The 21,090-nt window shown below is 44.4% G+C and overlaps 1 protein-coding gene across 1 annotated transcript in view; it reads right to left on the reverse strand.

The window, feature by feature from the left end:
* Positions 1 to 21,090, reverse strand: part of LOC126520140 (ubiquitin carboxyl-terminal hydrolase 48-like) — a 105,917-nt gene that overhangs the window by 54,579 nt on the left and 30,248 nt on the right. Inside the window, exons 10-16 of the mRNA XM_050169226.2 lie at positions 18,674 to 18,880; positions 18,443 to 18,535; positions 9,588 to 9,706; positions 6,131 to 6,206; positions 3,147 to 3,255; positions 2,205 to 2,253; positions 2,088 to 2,131 (exon numbers count right to left, since the gene is read on the reverse strand). Coding sequence (XP_050025183.1) covers positions 2,088 to 2,131; positions 2,205 to 2,253; positions 3,147 to 3,255; positions 6,131 to 6,206; positions 9,588 to 9,706; positions 18,443 to 18,535; positions 18,674 to 18,880 — 697 coding nt within the window. The remainder of the gene's footprint in view (positions 1 to 2,087; positions 2,132 to 2,204; positions 2,254 to 3,146; positions 3,256 to 6,130; positions 6,207 to 9,587; positions 9,707 to 18,442; positions 18,536 to 18,673; positions 18,881 to 21,090) is intronic.

Raw genomic sequence — 21,090 nt, forward strand, 5'->3', positions numbered from 1 at the left:
ACAAGATTTGTGAAATTCAAAGAAATTCTGCGCCTATTAAACACGTTTAACAACTTTTGCGAGTACTTTTAAAACGGATGAAAACATTTTGACACCAATTATTCGCAACTAAAAGCACTTCGGTCAACACATCCAATATGGCCGACCGCCGCGACAGACTCCTGATACAAAGAGTAATAGCGCTTGAGCACAGCCTGTGGTGAAAAGATCAGCATGGTCAGCACACAACTCACATGACACTTTTGCGCCGGCTGTTTAAATTCAAAACTAGTCTTGTGAGAGATTGCTCGAAGCTACAAAAAGAGACCGATGTGTGTCTACAAACAGCATCGGGAATGAGAGGCCCCTATATGATATGTCGCAAAGATAGCGGCTGTGAAACACTTCGTTGCCATCCCGTGCACTTGCTTTCGTTTGCGAGGCAGTTTGTCAGCTTTCTGAGTGTTGCGAGACAGCTGCGTATTGATTGGCGTCAGTTCAGCACCAAACCATAACTTATTTAGTCGGCGAAACCCGATGAAGCAGCACAATTAGGCCTAATGGTCTAGGCAGTGTCGCTGGCCGATGTAGTAACGAGTCGCAACCCGTTGCAGATGACTTGCCGCTTCGTGTAGGTGGCTCATTAGTGATCGGTCCCGATACGACGCACACGGGTTCAACTGACAGCTGTTGAAGAGGCTCGAAGTTCGTTGCCACATATCCAACACAATCTGTGTGCCTAATTAATAAAGGAAAAGTGAGACATCCACCCAAACGTAGCTAATTCGTACCGGACCAGGACGAATTTTTCTTCAACTGCGAAGCTTTTCTCTCGAGGAACCCGTTTGGGTTTCCTTTGCAGCACTTAGCTGCGTTTTGGTGGATGTCTCACTATCCCTTTATTAATCACTTCACTCCACCATGCGGGTTTCCCCAGAACTATTTCGTCAATCTGTGTGTCTATCGGCGGCTAATTGGCCCGATCTTCGTACATGCTTTCAGACTTTATGAAACACACGGTATTTGTTGCCGTTCCCTGTGTCCACATCACATTATCATTTCAATCTGTCCTCTAGACCTGAGCAAACCTTGTATCGACAGAGGTGGACTCTGCTGACATGGCACCGTTCTATGAAGTGCCACCTTCGGGCGCTGTGTGTGTGATCCCCGTATTGGGCCGACGTCGGCGAGCACTCGCAGTGATGAAGTCCGCTATTGTGTCAACCGGGGCGGCCCGTTTGCGGTGCACTCGGCTCTCGTTTTGCGCCAAAAACAAAGTGAAATGCTCACATGGTGGCATCTAACACGTGGGGCACCGCGGCGCAGGTGACATGTGCCACTGCATGGATCTCTATATATTGAAAAATCTAATGTTAGATATTCAATTTGGGAATTGAATTATTCTAGCGTTCACTATTCGATTCGATTTGTGATATCAGAGTATTCGCACACCCCTAGTTATAAGATCATGCAAGTGCCGACTAAACAAGGTATCCCTGTATATAGCTCTCATAGATGGTTCCTGCAAGACACGACTAAATTGCATCACCGCATCACTTTGCAGCTCAGCTTTCTAAATTTTGAGAGAGCATTTGGTGCGTCCATTTTGTGCACATAGGGGTGGCAGTCTGAGAACACATGCACAACAGCTTTCCAACATTAACAGGGTATCTATATTCAGTAATAAAACAAAATTTATTTCAATGCTTTTTAACACAATATACATACAAATCGGCAATTTATTAATGTGGTGGGTAACTTGTGTCATAAAGTGCTCAAATTTTTGGTTTATCATGACCATACTTTGCACTGTGAATACTAAGTCAGGAAGTCGTCGCAGCAGACACAATATCGATGTGCTGAACGTGGTCTTGAAACAAGAATGCCAAGCTGTCAGGTGAAAAAGCAATGTGATACGCCCAAGCTTGCTTACTCCCCAGACTTTTATCCCCAATGGTACAACGCACTATTGAACCTTTTACAAAGTTGATAATAAATAGTCAATGTGGAATGTGGCACATGAAGGGCACTTAAACCTGCCCTGAATAAGTGCTTGGGAAAGTAGCCAACTGACCAAATCTTTTCAGAACTTCCTCCCCTTTCCTCACCTTAGCCGTGGGCCCCCGCCATACTTCTGATAGATAAGGTCGGCCTGTAAGAAATGTCACAGTGTCACACTAAGCAATCCAACCAACAAGCATGCCCTACAAAGGAACTCAACTTACAGCTCGACTGCTGATGCACTTCACCTTGCCCACATGCTGAGGGTCTAGCCTGTGTAAACTCAGACCAGACAAAACCTTGATGCATTCAAATAAATCCAGACCACAAAACAATAGCAGCAGACACTGGCAAGCAGATAGTTTGATAATATCACATGAAGTAAAGCATGGCGAAAGGCACAGGGAGCGACAATAACTCACTCATGGGTGGTACATGGCAGTATGGGACCCAAAATTGTTTAAATGTCACAGAAACAGTATGACATGCAACGTGATGGCAGGACGGTTGTCTCTTCGCAGCTGCTACTCACGCCAGCACGTGTCAGAGGTCCTGAGTAGCTAAGAGTGCGAATGGTATTATAGCTAGTCACTACAGACAGCAGAGCTTCTTACTAACGTTTCTTGCTCTGTTCAAGGAACACTTGGGAGAGACTATGCATAGAAAATTATTTAGAATGCTCTGGTACACTGTTACAGCGCATAAAAATGCGTAGAACTGAGCAAATGTCCCAAGATTACTGTATGCCAGAGCTGTTGACATCCACTTACTCGACTGGTCAAAAGGTACTGCAGCACAGCCCTGCCCATGTACTAAGCTTAAACAAACTCTTATGCTAGGCTTATTTGATGCCACATTAACACCTGTCGACATCAGTTCAGCACCACCTACATAAAAATGTGTTGACACATGAGCAAAAAAAGATGACTTCATTAATGTGCACCAAAGAACAACAATTTACATTCATTACAGAATGATTAAGCCAAATATCTAGACTAATGTTACATGTCTATTCCTCGAACCTCTAGAGCCCTTCAATACTGTTCTACTTGCGCTTTAGAGAACATAAAGCGTTAACAACTGTCAACATGAAATCTTAAAATATAGTTGTATTACAGCACCAAGCCAAAATAAAAGGAAGCCTTGCTATTGAATAAGCTGCTCACAGAGAGTGTGTGCACAGCGCAGCCAAGTTGTCCACCGGTGGCACTGGCTCCTTGTCCTGGGCAAGCCACCTTATTAGCCAGTCGGTAGCAATCCAGTCCACAGGCTCCCCTACAGTGAAGTGATGCAATGTATAGTTCGGCTTAGTGTGCCATCTGTTGTTACACACAGAGCTTTGTGATAACAAGAGAAAAAAACTTAGTCAGCGACAGGCCGAAATTGCAGTGAAAGCCCATCCACACTGAAGGAAAAACATGTGCATCACCGCCAGTAAAATGCTGCTTCAGCAGTGTGGCCACATCTACTGGCGGTGCACCGCAGCAGCAGTCATGAGACAGCATGAAAATTTCACCTCTTCTCTTCTATGCATGTAGGTGCAAGATGTTGTGTGTTTCTTTCTTACTCTGCTGACAGCCCGGCACTGTGTTAACATTCCACAGCATTCGTTCCTAACACGAGCCATGCCAGGTGGTGATAATGACGTTCTTGCCACTGTGAGCATAATCATGCTGGCATGCTCGTTTCTGTTGTGGTGTCGCCGCATTGAGACGACAAGGAGAAGGAGTTACTGGGTGTGGCCAATGTGACCTTGTATTCAGGATCTGTATTGTTGTACAGAATCGAATACTAGCGCACTATCTCCAAAAACCTTTCTATCAGGACGTCTCAGTTGGACTCATCATTGTAAAAACAGTCACAAACCAAGCCAGCAAAAAAAGAAAAAAAAAAGAAGAAGAAAAAACAGCTGCAAACACGAGCAGACGAGCGTGAAAAACAAGCATCCAGCTGACACCAGACACAAGGGCAAATCAAGCAGTTGGGCGGGTCCTTATGACAACAGTTTCCCGCACGTCACTGAAGTCATCATCAACATCATCAGCCTATTTTATGTCCACTGCAGGATGAAGGCCTTTCCCTGCAATCTCCAATTACCCCTGTTCTGCACCAACCGATTACAACTAGCACCTGCGAATTTCTTAATTTCATCACTCCACCTAGCCTTCTGCCATCCTCGACAGTGCTTCCCTTCTCTTGGCACCCAATCCGCAACCCTAATGGTCCACCAGTTATCTAACTTATGCATTACATGACCTGCCCAGCTACATTTCTTTCTCTTCATGTCAATTAGAATATTCGCTATCCTCGTTTGCTCACTGATTCACACCGCTCTCATCCAGTCTCCTAACGCTATGCCTAACATTGTTCGACATCGCTCTTTGCGCAGTCCTTAACTTGTTCTAGAGCTTCTTTGTCAGTCTCCTCTCCAAGTTTCTGCCCCATATGTTATCACGGGTAGAATTCACAGATTGTACACTCTTCCTTTTAATGATAATGGTAAGCTTCCAGTCTTTGGTGAGCTTGACATCGATCTGACAATGTCTGCCATGTGCGCGCCAGCCCATTTTTATTCTTCTGTAAATTTCTTTTTCGTGATCAGGGTCCCCTGTGAGTAATTAGCCCTAGGTAAACGTACTCCCTCACAGAACTAGCCGCTCTCATTGGTCTCCTCTGTCTGTGGTGTGCAGCAAGCCACAAAACATCGCTCCAGGGCTGATCCGTCCAGCTGCAAGAAAAAGCTGCTGCCAGTGCACCGCATGCATTTTTCCTCTAATGTGGTGGGGGCTTGTGTCCCTCAAATGGAACATGTATGCATTTGCAAGCAAACCACCCTGTTTACAGTCTTCCTCTCCTTTCTTTTCCTTTGTATCCATGTCCCCGCTTTCACTTTCCACGGACACTTCCTCATTATAAAACCACTTGGCCTACTGGGAAAGCTACTTGTGCATCAGGTGTGAGTGATAGGTTCATGAACGGATGAATTAGTTTATTCAACCATTCCTGGTACATCTCGACAGGGATGCACACCGACACATAAAGGGGGCGGGAAGAGGGGTGTTGGCAAAGAGACACTTTAGGCACAAGGTAAATAAAATGCTTCTGATAATCCCCTCTTCAAACGAATCATTGGTCCAGTGAGCTGTCTTCTTCGTCCCCACACTTGGAGATACTGCCTGTTTCTGCGTGCGGTGCCCGACCAGGACAAGCTCACTGTTACTAAACAGCTAGCACTCCTTCTCTTCATTTGGCACTTGCAATGGAAGTACTATTTCTTGAATAGTAGTTTCATTGCAGAGAGATAAATGGCTGGTATGTCACACTTTCTTTGGAAAAGCCTCTCCCAGATTCCCGACTTGTCGCTGGCTACAGTTAACAATGTGTGACAGCTAAAGTTAAGATCACTGCCTTCCACCGTGACATGGCCACCTTCACGAGGTCCCCAGTGTTGAATCCAATATACATTACAATATGACAAAGGACAAGCCATCCGTATGGATGGCTTGTCCGTTTTAATAAAAACGTTTTAATAAAAACGTTTTAATAAAAATTTAGTTAAAGTTAGCGCTCGTCCTGTCTGCTCCTTTCTGTGTCTGTGTTTCACTTCGCGCTAGAAGCCAAAATAATGTTACCGTACCAACTCACCCAACTGTCTATCCTTTTGAACTCAAAACTGGCAATTATGTATTATTGAGTATGTTCTCGCAATCATAAAATGAGCCAATAGCGCTGGTGGGCCAGCTGTTTTCGATGACACTGCGTGACGGCATTGCGGAAGTGAGAGCAACCAATTTTTTTCTGTGTTTTACAGTAGATGGTAAATTCCCTGCTGCATGCAGTGCAGTGATATTTGGTTCACATGTTCACAGCAACCTCTACGACAGATTGGTAACGTTTTCTTGCTATGGCAAAGAAGTGTTTCAGGGCCCCTTTAAAATAGACTTTGAGGGCATTAGGTCTTGCCCTAGAGCACAACAAAAGAGGCAAAAGAGTCGGGCAATGGTGAGGAATGCTCCAACAAATTGATGCCCAGTCTTAAGCTCTGTCTCTGCATGCCATACTTAGAGCGTGTAACGAGTAAGCTATTCAAAAGCACATTCTCCAACAATGCTGAATGCTGCTGGCGCCTGAGAAAAAGAGGCAAAAGCACCTTCAATGACGGGCAGCTGCTCATATAGGGAGCGCACCTCTTTCTGTTGAGCTCGGCCAGCAGATACCTTGTCCGCCTGCGAAACAAATTGTGGGTAATGATTAGGGAGGCAAAGGAAAGAGAAAATATCTTCATAACCATCACCGCCGATTTATGTCCATTGCAGAACAAAGGCCTCGCCCAGAATCTCCAATTACACCTGTCTTGCACCAGCTGATTTCATCAAATGCCTGCAAATTTCCTAAATACATCATATCACCTAGCTATCCGCCGTCCTCCACTGCACATCCCTTCCCTTTGCACCCACTCTGCAACTAATAAAGCAATGGTTATCTGTTCTATGCACTACATGACCTGCGTAAGTCCATTTATTCTTTTTTAATCTCAACTAGAATATCACAAATCCTCGTTTCTCTCTAATCCATTTTGCTGTGCCTTTCTGTCGCTTGATGTTATGCCTGTGTGTACCATCTTTCATTCCATCGCTCACAGTGCAGTCCTGGCTTTCTCAATCTCCTGGGGATGCTTAAGAAACCATGGGCCTCTTAACAAAGAAGCTCATGGGTTCTCTCTTAAGTTTATTCTGCCCTGCATGAAGCAACTAGAAGTGTCATGCGCAGTGACAATGCTACACTGTAATGGTTGAACTTCATGAGACCATTGCGCAAAAGCAAAGCTTTATAGCTGCTTTGCCAGATGCACATGCATATAAACACTTTCATTACTCAAAAATACTTTTCTGATGAATGAAGTTGCTAATTTCAGTTTTCCTGTGAGCAAATGGCAACAACACCTTGTCCTGTTAAATGTGACTGTCACTACTGCAAAGCTTTTGCTATGTCACACTAGCCAAATCCAGCTGAATATGAGAGACAGAAAAGAACAGCAAGGTTAAATTATGTGATTAGCAAAGAGTCCCTCACCAAACCTTGTTGGAAATTTTGGTTATACAGAAAAAGTTGTAAAGCGCCATCAGGGTACATTCCTAAAAAAAGGATCTTCAGTAAGGGTTTAGTAGTAGTCAAGGCAGAAGGCTGGGCTAGTTGGTGTGTCATCATTATTCAAAAAACTAGCGCAAAATAACAGGGACACAGACAGAGAAGACGACAGAACGAGCGCTAAACATCAACTGAGGTTTTACTGCGAGCGAAGGTACATATATACATTTCGGTGGTGCATGCGCACACAGGGTTAAAACAGCACAAGCACATTCTAATCAAAATGTGGCAAACTGTTCTGCAAGTACATTTTTTCTTTTTTGTACAAGGCAAGTGATGCTGTGCTGACACAGTTATCACCTTCCCTGTCAATGTGATATGCCTCACAAATCTCGCGCCCCCACCTTGTGCCTCCCCTACCAAGCACACACGTGGTATGAAACGCAGGCACGCACACGCACCGCTTACAATGCATGGCCAAATGGCCGCCCCCCGCTAATGAATCTACCAGCGTTTCAGTCGCATTTAGTCACATTTCAGTCACGTTTTAGTCACGATGGAAGCAAATTAAAGTTGAGAGGTGATGGTGCGAGGAGGTGAGCAACCCTTCCCATGAAAGAGGCTCTCTCCCATTGCCTCAGCCAGCACCCATAAGAGACACTCATCTCCTGCCATATCCCATATTGAAGATAAGGGCCCAACTCCATTTTTGCAGAGACCCCAGCCCTTGCAACTGCAGCCTTTTTTTCTATCTCCCTTCTTTTCTTGCTATGCAAAAATCTCCAGAGGCAGCATTGCTCGCTCTGTGTTTTGTTTGGTGGTGAAATCCTATCTTCTTCTTTTCTTTTGGCAGGGATGACCTTGAGGCCTATTATAGGATGGGGCAAAGAATAGCACATCTCACATCTTTTATTTATTTATTGCTTAATGCCAGCCTGTGTGACAGGCTTTAAGGGAACACTAAAGGTAAATACTAAGTCGACGTGGACTGTTTGATACCATTCCAGTAACCTCGCAACGCGTGTTTCTTACCAAGAAGAGATTTAGTTTACGAGAAAATTGCATCTGAATGGTCCGAATACCTTTTTCGAAACTAAAATCTCCCGCCACCCAATCGGGGGAGTGGTGATGTTGCATATGCCATCACCGCCCTTTGCTGCCATCGGTGAATAAAACGGCGCCCGACAGGCGGCGGCCCCGAGCCACGACAGAGCAGCGGATTTGCCGTTGCAGCTTCTTTTTGGTCAAGTGGTGCAGACCGTTTGGGCATCCCGCGACATAGCATAGAAGTTGAATTCTCTGCTACTTGCAGTTTGTCCCGAGTTTCGCGAGCCAGCAAAACCAGTGCAACACTACGCGAGAACTACTGAAACGAGAAAGCGTGGGCAGCACAGAGTGGAGCGAAAACGAAACCTTTTGACCGCCCGCGTCGTTGTCGAGGGAAATTTCAATGAGTTCTTTTTTCTAAAAGTGAAACAGAACTGGACAAGTAGCATTTTATTTCGTCTTTTAATACAATACAAGGATGTTCTGTGGAACGAGTGGTTGAGTACTAGTGACAGAATTTAACTGAGGAGTGATTTCGTCATCGGGCAAGTACTTGAATGTCCTGGTGAGTCTCTAATCATGTCCTGTATTTACCTCAATTTCTCAATTATTAAGGCTCTGTTTGCGATAGTATTGACGCCTTAGAGATTCTCGAACACTAATCTATCATTTTAGCTTGACTTAATATGTGCCTTTAGTGTCTTTTTAAGCAGAGAGAGAGAGAGAATCAACTTTTATTGAGCCTTTAGTAAAGGTTGGTGTGCGCTGGTACCAGACGGGGTGGAATCTTCTTCTCAGGTCCCATATGCGTCCAGCAGCTCCTGGCCCCTTGCCGCCAGCGTGAGCTGGGTCGGTAGGTCGGGCCTGAACAACAAGGTCTCCCATTGCTCGGGGGAAGGAGAAGGGATGGTGTGGGGTTCTTGAGCTTAGTGCATTCTGCAAGGATGTGTGCTAGAGTGCCTTCTGATTGTCTGCAAAACGGGTATGAAGTGTCATGCTCTGTTGGGAACATCTTGTGCAAGAGCACGGGCTGCGCTAGTGACCCCGCTTGTGTGCGTCGCACGTTCGTTTGCTGCCTTCGGCTGAGTTGCAGATGCGGACAGGGAAGCCTACGTCTGCCGCTTCTGTACATTTGTACGAAGACATCACCTTTAAGCAGGAGTGCATTAGGAATACACTGTGTAATTAATTCAAAACAAAAGAAAAAAATACCGAAATATATAACTGGGCACATTCTTGTTACACAACACAGAACAATAACATGAGACAAGGTACAATGTGAAATGGCATCATATCAGACAGTCTAAATTGACCTGAACCTGAACGTAGGAGAAAAGCATACAGCAGGATCGACCATTTTTCTATTTTTGCATGCCATTTACACTTCCAGTGTTGATTCCCCCAGCTTAGGCAGCTTCACCACACTGCCTGAGACACCGCATAGAAGTTTGGATGTTGGCCGTGGTACTCACCCGCATAGCTTCCATTTCAGCCACCCACTGCTCAAATATGGCATTGTCAGTGTCCAAGGCATCTTGCACAAGCTTAGGCAGCACAAAAGCCCAAAAGGAGTCCTGGTCGGCTGGGAATGCTGCACAATGTACAGAGGGCAGAAAAAGTTTTTGCTCATTTTGCTATCTTTAAGACATACAGAGACATTTGCAGGTAAGGTCACACGGTCACTGATTTTACAAGATGATTTTAAAAAACTGATGAACATAAATACATTCTTTTTACATCACAGATGGCAGCACCAACCATGCCACAAACGGTAACTTTTGTCACACCGTAGAAGTGAGATACCTATAACGCATCAGCAAAGCATTCGTTACTTCTCCACTTGGATGAGGTAGGTCAGTATTATTTCACTGTATCAAAAAAAAGGCAAAACAACCGAATTAAATGTTGACTTGTGTTTTGTAGCACATGAATACAGTCGACTGATTTTCCGGATGCCCAATTTTTCAGGCATGTCCGATAATTCGGACATCTTCGCGGCACCATCACGTACCTTGTAGAGTTAATCTATAAGAACGTCTGACATTTTGGACGCAAGAAATCTTCGTCGCCCAATTTTCTTGACTTTTTGCCGTGGCCGCAGGTTCGAAACGGCGTTAACCCATTCACTTCCGCAGCCGGCAATTCATTGGCCACTCAAAGAACGGCTGTCTCTGGCTATTTTTTATAAATGGCAGCACATTAAAGGCTATTTTCTAGTTGCTTTGGGTTTTGCACACTAGATGGACATATTTGTCTCCCCTTTCAGAAGGAGTTGTTGGTAAAACAATGGAAAGATTCCTGCTCATCAGACGCTACTCTGTTATTGTAGCTGTTGAAACCAGAGTGTACCAGGATAGAAAAAAAGCTTACAGGCTTCCGAGTGGGCTCATTATTTTCAGAATACCACCAAAAACTGTAAAGCAGAACCATTTGATGCTGTGTTTAGTTCCCGAGGGCCAAGTTCAAAAGCCCAAGAGTCGTTCTGATTGAAAAGAAAAATGCAAAAGTGCGCTCCGCATTCTTGCTCATTTTATTTTATTGTGCTCACTTTATAGCTTTATACCGCATCTGATGTGGAAGCCTTTTGGGAACAAAATAAATCGGACATTTTGTAAATGCAATGCATACCTGACAACTTGGCGAGATCAAAAATCGGGAGACTTGTTATTCAATGAGGGGAGGGGGGGTTGCATTCATTGTTTCAGCTTCCGGTGGGACCGGGGCTGGTGGGTTCGTTCAAACTTTCAGACAGTGTTTGTTGAGTCCTTTTGCAGGGACCTTGCAGTAGCAGATTTTGCTCACTTCCAAAATTTGTCTGAGTAGCTTTGCTCAAAACATGGTCCAGATTGACATCCTTTCACTAGCAGCAGGTGTTGGAGGGTTGTGTTGCACATTGATGAGCGGAATTCTGTCCTAATTTTTTGCGCCGTGCTAAATATCCTTACACTCTGCATTGCTATGCGGTATCACGAGTAAATCCAGCATCACCTTTGCATGTTTTCCAAACATGTTTTCCATCAGTGTTTTTGATTTTTCCAACTATAGACTGCTGCACGTCCCACCTTTGTTCATTCAGAATGTCCATTGGAAGACTACGCCTGTAGTGTGGTAAGTTCAGCTTCGAGAGCAGCTAAAGCGCCTTCAGCAGATTTGTTGGAATCTCGGGGCAGCAGCTGAGGGAAGCTGAATAAAGAAACGAAGACTCGAGAGCGATGCCTGTGAATAAATTTCAGGTTGGCCACCTCTGCCTTCTTCAGAGTTGCGTCGACATCCATAACGCTTCGCCTCGTCGCATTTCGGAAACATTTTCTGTAGAGGAGGCCCAACGTGGCCGCTGACACTAAGGGGTAGGTTGTGTTTGACGAGAAACCCCGTCACCAGGCACTCCACAAAGTATGGCACTGTCGTCGCAGTTGTTCCGGAGAAAGTTCACTATGTTGTCTTGCTGCTCAGCGGTGCGAACATAGCTTTGATGCTTCGCCATGAAAACGTGCAGTTTCAAGTCACCTTTGCCACCGTGAGAAATGCTGACGTCGCATCCACACGTTGTACAAAATGCAGTATGTTCTTTTCTTCATGTCAAAAAGCACAGAAATTCAGAAGTATAAGATCTCAAAAACTTCTGCAAATACCTTTTCTAGGGCTTTGATAGCGCCATGGCATCAAGCACACGAGGATTCTAACTTTACACGGTGCACCGCCCACACACGGCCTAGCCAACACTAATCAAACACACAAGCAGCAGCAACAAGATGCACCATGGAGGAAGGCATGCATGAAATGCAAGAACTACATTGGCTCTGGCTTTGGTCGGCTTACTATAGGCAACATAGTCGGCTGCTTAGTCTATGGTGCTAGCGCGGCCGTCGTTGGTGATGCTGACGATTACAATGTGGTTGTAGATTCAACGGTGCCCGTTTCGCAAAAACCATTATTGCGCGAACAGAGACCACTTTTCGGGAGATATAAGACAGCGATCGTACAATCAGAAAGTTCAGTAAAAAATCGGTAGTCTCCCGGGTGAATCGGTAGGGTTGGCAGGCATGGCAATGTCCATAGCAGATTTTAGAGCAATTTAGTTTGCTCAGCTGCTATAGTTGTGGACAAGAGCATGGTGACAGCTGCAGTATAAATGTAAACGATGAGACTAAACAAATCCATGCAATATGCTCTGTGACAATGCCACTGCCTGGTGCTAAAGAAACCGACATAAAGTGCAGCAGTGCTTGCTGCTGCACCTTATGCTGCTTGTTGATGCATAACAGTGAATAAGCAAAATCAGCAACCTAAGCTTGGTTGCTTAAAGGGGTAGCATAGCATCACAGTTCACACCAACAGCCTGTTAGCAGTGGCCCTTGATTCCAGCTTTGAATGAACATCTGGGCTAAAGCCACAACAGCATCCAGCAGAGAGGTGTACGTTGGCTGATGCTTAATTCTGGCCTTTCTGCCTTTGGTGCTGTCTGACATTCACTATGAAGTGAAGTGAACTAGCCTGCCAACAAGCCAAGGACACCAGGCTGTTGCTGTACTACCTATCGCACACACCGTTTAGATGTGTGCGCTACGTGCCATCATGTACTATAACTAAAGACTTAATGACAGGCACTTGTACCTATATCTCTCTCTCTTCGTTGCATCACCATGTGGTAACTTTGCTCATGGAACACATTTTGTAAAATTAGCACAGTATTACTACACCACTGTGTTGCAAGCATGCCCTGCCTTTCTTTATATAAAAGGTTTTGTATCAGCTTCATATAAAAGTTCTCTATTAGTACAGGCCAACCTTTGAAACTTCTAAGGGATCTTGACAACCTCACATAAACATGAGCAATCACCACTTTTTGGCTTTGACGAGCCCGCCACATCATGAGTATTTTACCACTTTTCTAATGGTTTCTAGCATGCAGAGGAAAAAGAACAGCATTTTTTTTTTCTTTCACGACAAAGATAGGAGTAGACATTATACCATCATCACTTTTTCTGTTGAATTATACAATTAAACCTAGATATAACGAAGTATTTACTTTTTGTAACTTCCACGTCTATAGAACACCACACATATTCGACCTCTACATAATGAAGCATGCCTATCCACAGTTTATATATAATGAAATTTCACTGCTGCCACAAAGGAAGGCTGAGGCAATAAATTAAACCTACTGCAGGTTCCAGTGGCCAAATGGTTGACTCACATGAGGCTGTTTGCGAACACACCTTTCAAATCGCGCGCTGCATGACAAAAAGAGGCTGCTGAAGCAAAGCAGTGTTTTCTCCGGCAGTGGCAGTGTGCCGCGAGATCTCAGAGGCCAAAAGATGGCGAGTGCGGTCTTGATCAGAAGCACAAAGGGGCACACGTTTTGGCACATCATGTCAAGCATTCTATGCAGCATAGTTCCGTATTCTGCATGTGCCTTGCGACACCACTTGATTTGGTGTTGATTTGTGACTTGTTGACAAGTGACAAATATGAGTAGCGGTAGAGGTGGTAGGGCAGTAGCATTAAACACAAGGCCCTCTTGCTTGAAGACAAGGCTAGTATCTTGCAAGTGATCTCGATCGACAGGGAAAAGGATGTTACTGTTTGTTTCAAGATACCGCAGAGCTCTCTTTCCATTGTTGGTAATGTGATAAAGCATGTGCTATGGAAAAAGCGCAGGTGAGCGCTAGTCTTCTCCTTTAGCCCAGTTGTGGCTGCGCTAGCTGTTCGTGTGACTGAGCGCACACACAGCTGGCACGTCGTATTTTGGAGGTAATTTGTGGCAGGTGCAAAGTTGGCCCGAGCCAAGATAGCTGGTGGCTTCATGTGCGCTGTCTTCCCATGTGCCTAGTGCTGGAGGTCGCGTAATCTCAATTATTTTTTTTGTTTTTTATTTAATTTTACCTTTTAGCGCACAAAAGACACAGGGACAGTTAAGACAGATGCAGACAAATTGTCCCTGTATCTGCTGAGTGCTAAAAGCTAAAATGAAATAACCAACATGCCCAAACTTACATTCTCTTAAGTTTCAGCATCATCATCACCCTATTTTATGTCCAGCTCAGAACGAAGGCCTCTCCCTGCGATCTCCATTACCCCTGTCCTACACCAACTGCTTCCAACTAGTGCCTGGGCATTTCCTAATTTCATCACCCCACATAGTCTTCTGCTGTCTTCGACTGCACTTCCCTTCTCTTTGCACCAGATATTCGCGGTTGATCCTCGCTTCTAAGCATCCCTAGTTTAACAGCAAGAAAACTTCTTCCAAGGATGCAGTGAATAGCATTGGAGAGGTTGTCTCTCCTTGCCTGACCCCTTTCTTAATAGCTAACTTTCTACTTTTCTTGTGGAGGACCAAGGTAGCTGTGAAATCTTTGTAGATATTTCCCGAGATATTCACGTATGCCTGCTGTACTCCTTGATTACCTAATGCTTCAATGACTGGTGTCTCTACTGAATCAAATGCCTTTTCATAATCTATGGAAGCCATATAGAGAGGTTGATTGTAGTTTGCAGATTTCTCAATTACCTTATTGATGACATGGATGTGATCCATTGTAGAATATCCCTACCTGAAGCTGGCCTGTTCTCTTGGTTGACTGAAGTCAAGTGTTGCCCTTATTCTATTGGAAATTATCTTCGTGAGTATTTTATACAATACTGCAAGCAAGTTTATGGGCCAAAAATTTTTCAATTCTTTAACATCTCCCTTCTTGTGGATTAGTATAATGTTGGCATTCTTCCAGTTCTCTGGTACAGAAGTCGTGAGGCACTGCCTATAAAGCGCAGTGAGCTTTTAAAGCATGATATCTCCTCCATCTTTGATTAAATCGACTGTTATTACATCTTCTCCTGCCGCTTTTCTCCGTTTCAGGTCTTGTAATGCCCTTCTAACTTCATCGCTAGTTATAGGAGGAGCCTCTGTAACGCGTTCATTACTTCTTCGAATGAAGGTAGCATGGCTGTCCTGGCTACTGTACAGGTACGTATAGAATTCTTCCGTTGCTTTCAATATATCTTCGAAATTGCTGATGTTATTACCCTGCTTATCTTTCAGTGCATATTATCTTGGCTTTCCCTACGCCAAGTTTTCTTCTCAATGATTTCATGCTGCGTCCACCCTTTACTGCTTCCTCAGCCTTTCTCATGTTATAATTTCGTATATCCGTTACTTTCTCCTTGTTGATCAGTTTTGAAACGCCTATGAATTCTACCTCATCTCTTGAGCAGGACACTTTCATGCTATGTTGTTTCTTTATTAGATCCTTTGTTACTTGGGAGAGCTTACCTACTGGTTGTCTTGGTGCCTTATCTCCCACTTCAATTGCTGCTTCTGAAGCTAGCCTAGTTATGGTTTCATTCATTACCTCTATGTCATCTCAGGGTGTCTACCAAGTTGGCATTTCCAAATTCCCTGAGTTTTCCAGGTTTTCCCTGAGTGCCTTTGCAAAATTCCCTGAGTGATGCAGAACTATGTTTTATGTCTAGACGGGCTGAAACCATATCGCCCGATGCTGTCACTCTCTAGTAAGCATACGTAAAATTCAAAGAAAAACGACTTAGCCCAATTTGAATACTAAGGAGTAGTACTTATGTTATTCAACAAGAGAATAGAAGGGAAGGGTTAGTAAAATGCACAGAAAATAAAACGTCTTCATAAAAAATTGAAAATCGAGTTGGACATTCTCAAATACGAATAAAAAGGAGCCGCATACAGAAGCAAATATTTTCGAATATGAGCTATTTCTATCAATAGATAGCAAGCTCAGTGGTATGAGGCCCAAACGTTGTCACAATTGATATTCTTTCTCAACAACTCGTAAGTCAACCTCAACTGCCCTGACATACTCTCAGCCCGCGCACGACGCCTCATGCAGTGTTGTGTTTGACTACTTTAAAGAGTTCATTTTGGTTTGGATGAGGGTGAGGGACACTTGCATCTCGGCATCAGCCAACACTTTGTTTTTTGAGCTCAAGCTCCTCCAAAACAGCAGCAGCATGCTTCCTTTCCTGTTTATTCCTCAACGCATAGGTACTTTCTGTTCTTGTCCTTCTTCCACCACTCGTTCGCCCCACATACCACTTGAAGCATCTTCTTGGTCAGTTGCACAGTCCACGTCCGATTTTTCGAATTACCTAGGGGCTGCGAAAACGTCAGAAAAACCGGCCAGTTGGAAGAAATACATGCATGACATTTACTGCCCTTAAGGGCTCAAACCACCATAGGCACATTCTAACACGCTCTGCAGGCCTGTCGGTACATGTATTAGGCATACCGGTGCTCGTACTGTGACAGGAAATACCGGGTACACGCGTGTATAATTAAGGAATACATACTGTGTCCCATGGCAATAGCTCCTTCCCACGCTTGTTATGCTTCACTGCAATATTTTTGCGTATGCTTCACCAAGTAACATTTGTATACAGAGGCGAAGCTGACTTTCGGGAACCGGCATTATGTAACACACCGTGCTTTCCAAGCTTCTAAGCCAATCGCGAGGATCGCAAAGGCGGAGTCCATGCCATTGCTGACAGCAGCGAATTCTTTCAACAAAAAACACGACATCCAACGGCAAGAAGCTTCATAGCGAACGTCGAATCACCTAGGCCTAGCGTTGCCGCTGTGGTGGCTACGGCTGTCAGCGGATCTGCGTGCGAGAGCGCCGGTTCAAGATTGCAAGGTAATCAAACTGGCAGCGGTGGTGGCTTTGATTAATGCGGTTTCGGACCTGCGGTCACGGCAAAACCTCCGAAAAATTGGACGCCGAAGAGCTTTTACGTCCGAAATTTCAGACGTTCTGATACATTGACTCTATGGGGTACGTGGTGGTGCCGCGAAGCCGTCCAAATTATCGGAAATCTGGAAAGTCGGTCGTTGATTGTACACTGGCAACTCCTCCAGCCGACGACAGGGCGTCAAAAATTATTCATTACGATTCCTGTCTGTTACTCGAGCCAGCATTACCTTGACTTTCGACCCTTTCAGTAACATTACAGCTAATTTTTCCTGATAGAGGCACAAATCTTCCCTGAGAATTCCTGCTTTTCCCGGTTTTCCAGGTTGGTAGACAACCTGCATCTTCATCTCTCTGTTCTAAGGCTGCATATTTGTTTGCAAGTACCAGCATGAAGTGGTTTGCTTTTACCCTTACTGTGTCTAGGTTGGCTTGTTTCTTCTTGACCAAGTTTACTCTTCCTCTCTTCGAATAGAGGTGAATCCTAGACCTCACTAACCTAAGATCACTGCACTTTACCATACCTAACACTTCTACTTCCTGCACTTTGTTGGGATGTATAAAATCTATTTCATTTCTTCTATTTCATTATCTATTTCATTCAGTTTCGGAGATGCCTTAAAGTGAGAGACAACATTGAGCATTCACTCTCCTCAGCCAACAACGTGCCAACGTGCCAACATAGTAGCAGCAAGCGTTCGCGGCCATCGAGTTAATCTGTTCATGCTTTCCTGTGCACGTGTGACACCATGCTTGTTTAATTTAATTAGTAAGCAAATGCTCACTGCAATTTGTATGGCCGATAAAACTATGAACCTTACTTTGTATAGTTCTCTAATACTTTGCTACAGCTATCAATGCTAAGCCTTTTGGCCAAAGCTGTGACTTTTTTCATTTTGTAATTGGAGTTCGTTTCTTCGGATTGCCAGATTATTCAGATATGTTTTGTAGCCCCTTCCATGTAAAAAGAATCGGTTGGCGACTGTACACTACATAAACGGTTCAATTTCAATAGAGCAAAATTTTGATATACCGAAGTAAAGGGCGCTTTTACTAACGTTGTAATATCAATGTCAAACTGTGTTTTTCATACTATATTTACAATAATATTTTTGTTTAAACAAGCTATCGAAGCATAACACATGAAAAAGTAAGCCTTAAGATGTGAAAGAATGCCTTCAAGTTTGTGAGGCCATGAAAGCTACACATAAATTGGGCAAAGCCATAAGTAGTTATGTCACCTACACCAAACTTGAGTCTTGACACTACACACTACACTCGAGTCTTCATGAGTTGGTCACCAGTGGCAGAGTTCTCAACACCTGTGTGGTGCCTTGCCTTACCTTATGAGGCAGAATCACTGAATTTTTCCATTGAGAGCAACTCGTTAACAGTGATTAGCTCGAATTAACCAGAAATTGAAATGACATACTTACGAATGAATTAGTTTTCACTTTAATTCAGTAAATATAGAAGATACGTATGGGTGAACTAATTTTATATGTGAGGTGACACAAAACTAGAACTTAATCATGAACAGTGATATTACTGAGCCTGATTCTTTAGGTGGATACACAACAGCAGGCGCTGCAATCCTTGCTGATACTCACAATTTGTGTGACCACTTTTTTGATAGACCAACATATATGCCCCCGTAGAGTCGTGGGTTCCCTTGGCCAGTCTCTTGGGCTCACTTGCGTCGTCTGTAAATGCCAATGCAAGATTGTATATTTGTACTTTTCTAAAGTCATGACCATATAATGATTCTTATTTTTGCAGAGCACATAAATTTGACTGTAAGTGTTGTTCTGCAGCTGGCCCCACTACACTGAATAGCTTACCTGAGCCAGTGCTTTGTGGACGTGTTGGGTTTTCCTCATCTGTGTTGAGCTGTAGATGGCGCCCACGCATTTTACAAACACCATCATCGTTGAAAAGGTACCATGAGCCTGAAGTTCGATCCTTGATGTGGGCCACATAGTGGCCAGAGTTGGCACTGGACCCTTGATGAATCAGCACTGCCATCAAGGTGTAGACCATGCTGCCTGCTGCATAACCAAAGAAGCATACCTTATACCCTGTAGCAGTGCTACCATACATGGGTTCCAACGTGGGCCATGGGCAACATCACAACAGAAGACTATGCCAGGCTTGTTTCAGCCACACACATCTTACGTCAGCGAGTTCTATAACCTCAATATATAAAGCTGTAATATAAAGGGTGCTTTTTTAGCTGCACCAAATCTTCAGTTTGGTGCAGATAAAAAAAAAAAAAAACACCCTGTATAATGCCAGCAAATACAAGATGTGCCAATGCTCACCTATAGCTATGACATGACTTTCAGTAAGTACACTTTATTCAAAATGATGGCATGAAGCCTAAAGTGTGACAAAAGAGGCAGGATGTAGTACAGCACAATTAGGCTGGGTTTGCTGCTGCCATCCCATAAAGGCTACACTTTTTGCAACTGAAACTTGCAATGTAGTTTCTAGATGAATAAAATATTCATATTTTTAAATTTCTTTTACATTCTTTTAAAGGGCCTTTCACCACGCCACATAGCACATTTTGGTTATATGCTGGAAATTGTTACAGTAAAAGCTCGTTATTTCGAATTCCTTGGGGATGCTACAGAAATTCGAATTATACGAAATTCGAACTAATGAAAGTCAGAGAAAAAAATCGCTCAGTTAAGGCGCGTATGTGTGAGTGCACGCACGCACACGCTACGTCAAGTTGGTGAGAACAACGTTTATAGTTCGAAGCATTCGTGTGACCAACGACCAGCGTGACTGGCTGCACGCGACGCGTGCCGATGTGCGCCGCAGGAACAAGAGCTGCACTCCTAAAATGCACTCTCGAAACACATCACAACCTGCTGCTATATTGGTCTTCATTGTACTTTCGTAGATGCACCGGCTGCACGGTGCTGAGTTCCACTGTACGCATAGGTGGTGTCCAAACACGTATCCCAGCTATGCTTCCCTTTGAGTAATAGCCACGAATCTCAAAGGCTATGCTTTTTGTTACTGCGAGCACCGATAAACGTCACGGCTGCCATGTTATAGACATTACCTGGTGCCGCTTCTAGGCAGAACACCTCACAGATAAAGTGCATAGCCTCCAAGATGTGGCATGAAGAAAAGAAAGAAAAAGAAAAGACGCAGTTTCACCCGAAAGGCGCAGCATTGATTGCGATAGCAAATTAGAAAGCAACCATATGAAGTAAGGATAGTACTTTTATTGGCCGTATCAACATGTAAACATTCGCTTGCTGACTAAAATACTAAGCATGGTGTCAGCACACAGAGCAAACATGAACACATCACACCCGATGACTACGGACACTCACTGTCAAAACACTGGCGTGAGGAAACGCGGCAACAGCAGCGAGCGAAGAGACATTCGTGCTGTCTATCGCTTCAACACAAAGTGAGCGCCCAGAATGCACAGCACGCACAAAGCTACGAGCCGTCGATGCAACTAGACTCTGCCCCCAACGCAGCTCGCTCTCAAGATATGGCCGCGCGACCGCACGCAGCCGCCACACGCACAGTTGCAGCCGGAGAGAACGGCCACCCCCACTCCCTGGTGCCTCGCAATGTAGGGTGCCTCGCGTGCGAGAGAAGACGGCGCGCTTCCTCTTCACATTCGTCCCTTTTGCGCGGGTGAGATTGAGCAGCGACCGTCAGCTCCTTCGGCTCCCCTTGCAAGCTCTCACTTGCACATGTAGCATAGGGCGCGCCAACAAGGATGCCGAGTGCAGAAATGCGCTTGAAATTTCCATATAATCGCTATCGCAATTAAAAAATAAATGGAAAATGCAGCGTCGCAATCGCTTTTTTATCTTGAAGGTCTCGAGAGAGGGAGAGAACCGACCTGAAAGAGATGGCCACAGATGGAATAAGCAACACTGCGCGGCGACGATCGTGCTCCCGCGCACTAGCATTTTCCCCATCCACGATGGCGCAGAGTTCAAATTATCTGTGGTGGTGAGGATTTCAGTGTAACTTAGCGGGATGCCTTACATATTGCTTTCAATAAGTTGTTGGACTGACCGCGGCGACTACTTCGAATTATCCAAAATTTTGAATTAACGAGTTGTGAATTAACGAGATTTTACTGTACACGCCCTCTAGAGGCGTTCTACGGCAACAATTTTTCAAATTGGTTCATTAATAACAAAGATAGAAATACAGTAGAACCTCGTTCATTCGTTTTGGCAAAAAAACTCGAGAAAGAACGTACTAACCGGGA

The sequence above is a fragment of the Dermacentor andersoni genome, chromosome 3 (assembly GCF_023375885.2).
Source record: "Dermacentor andersoni chromosome 3, qqDerAnde1_hic_scaffold, whole genome shotgun sequence".
NCBI lineage: Eukaryota > Metazoa > Arthropoda > Arachnida > Ixodida > Ixodidae > Dermacentor > Dermacentor andersoni.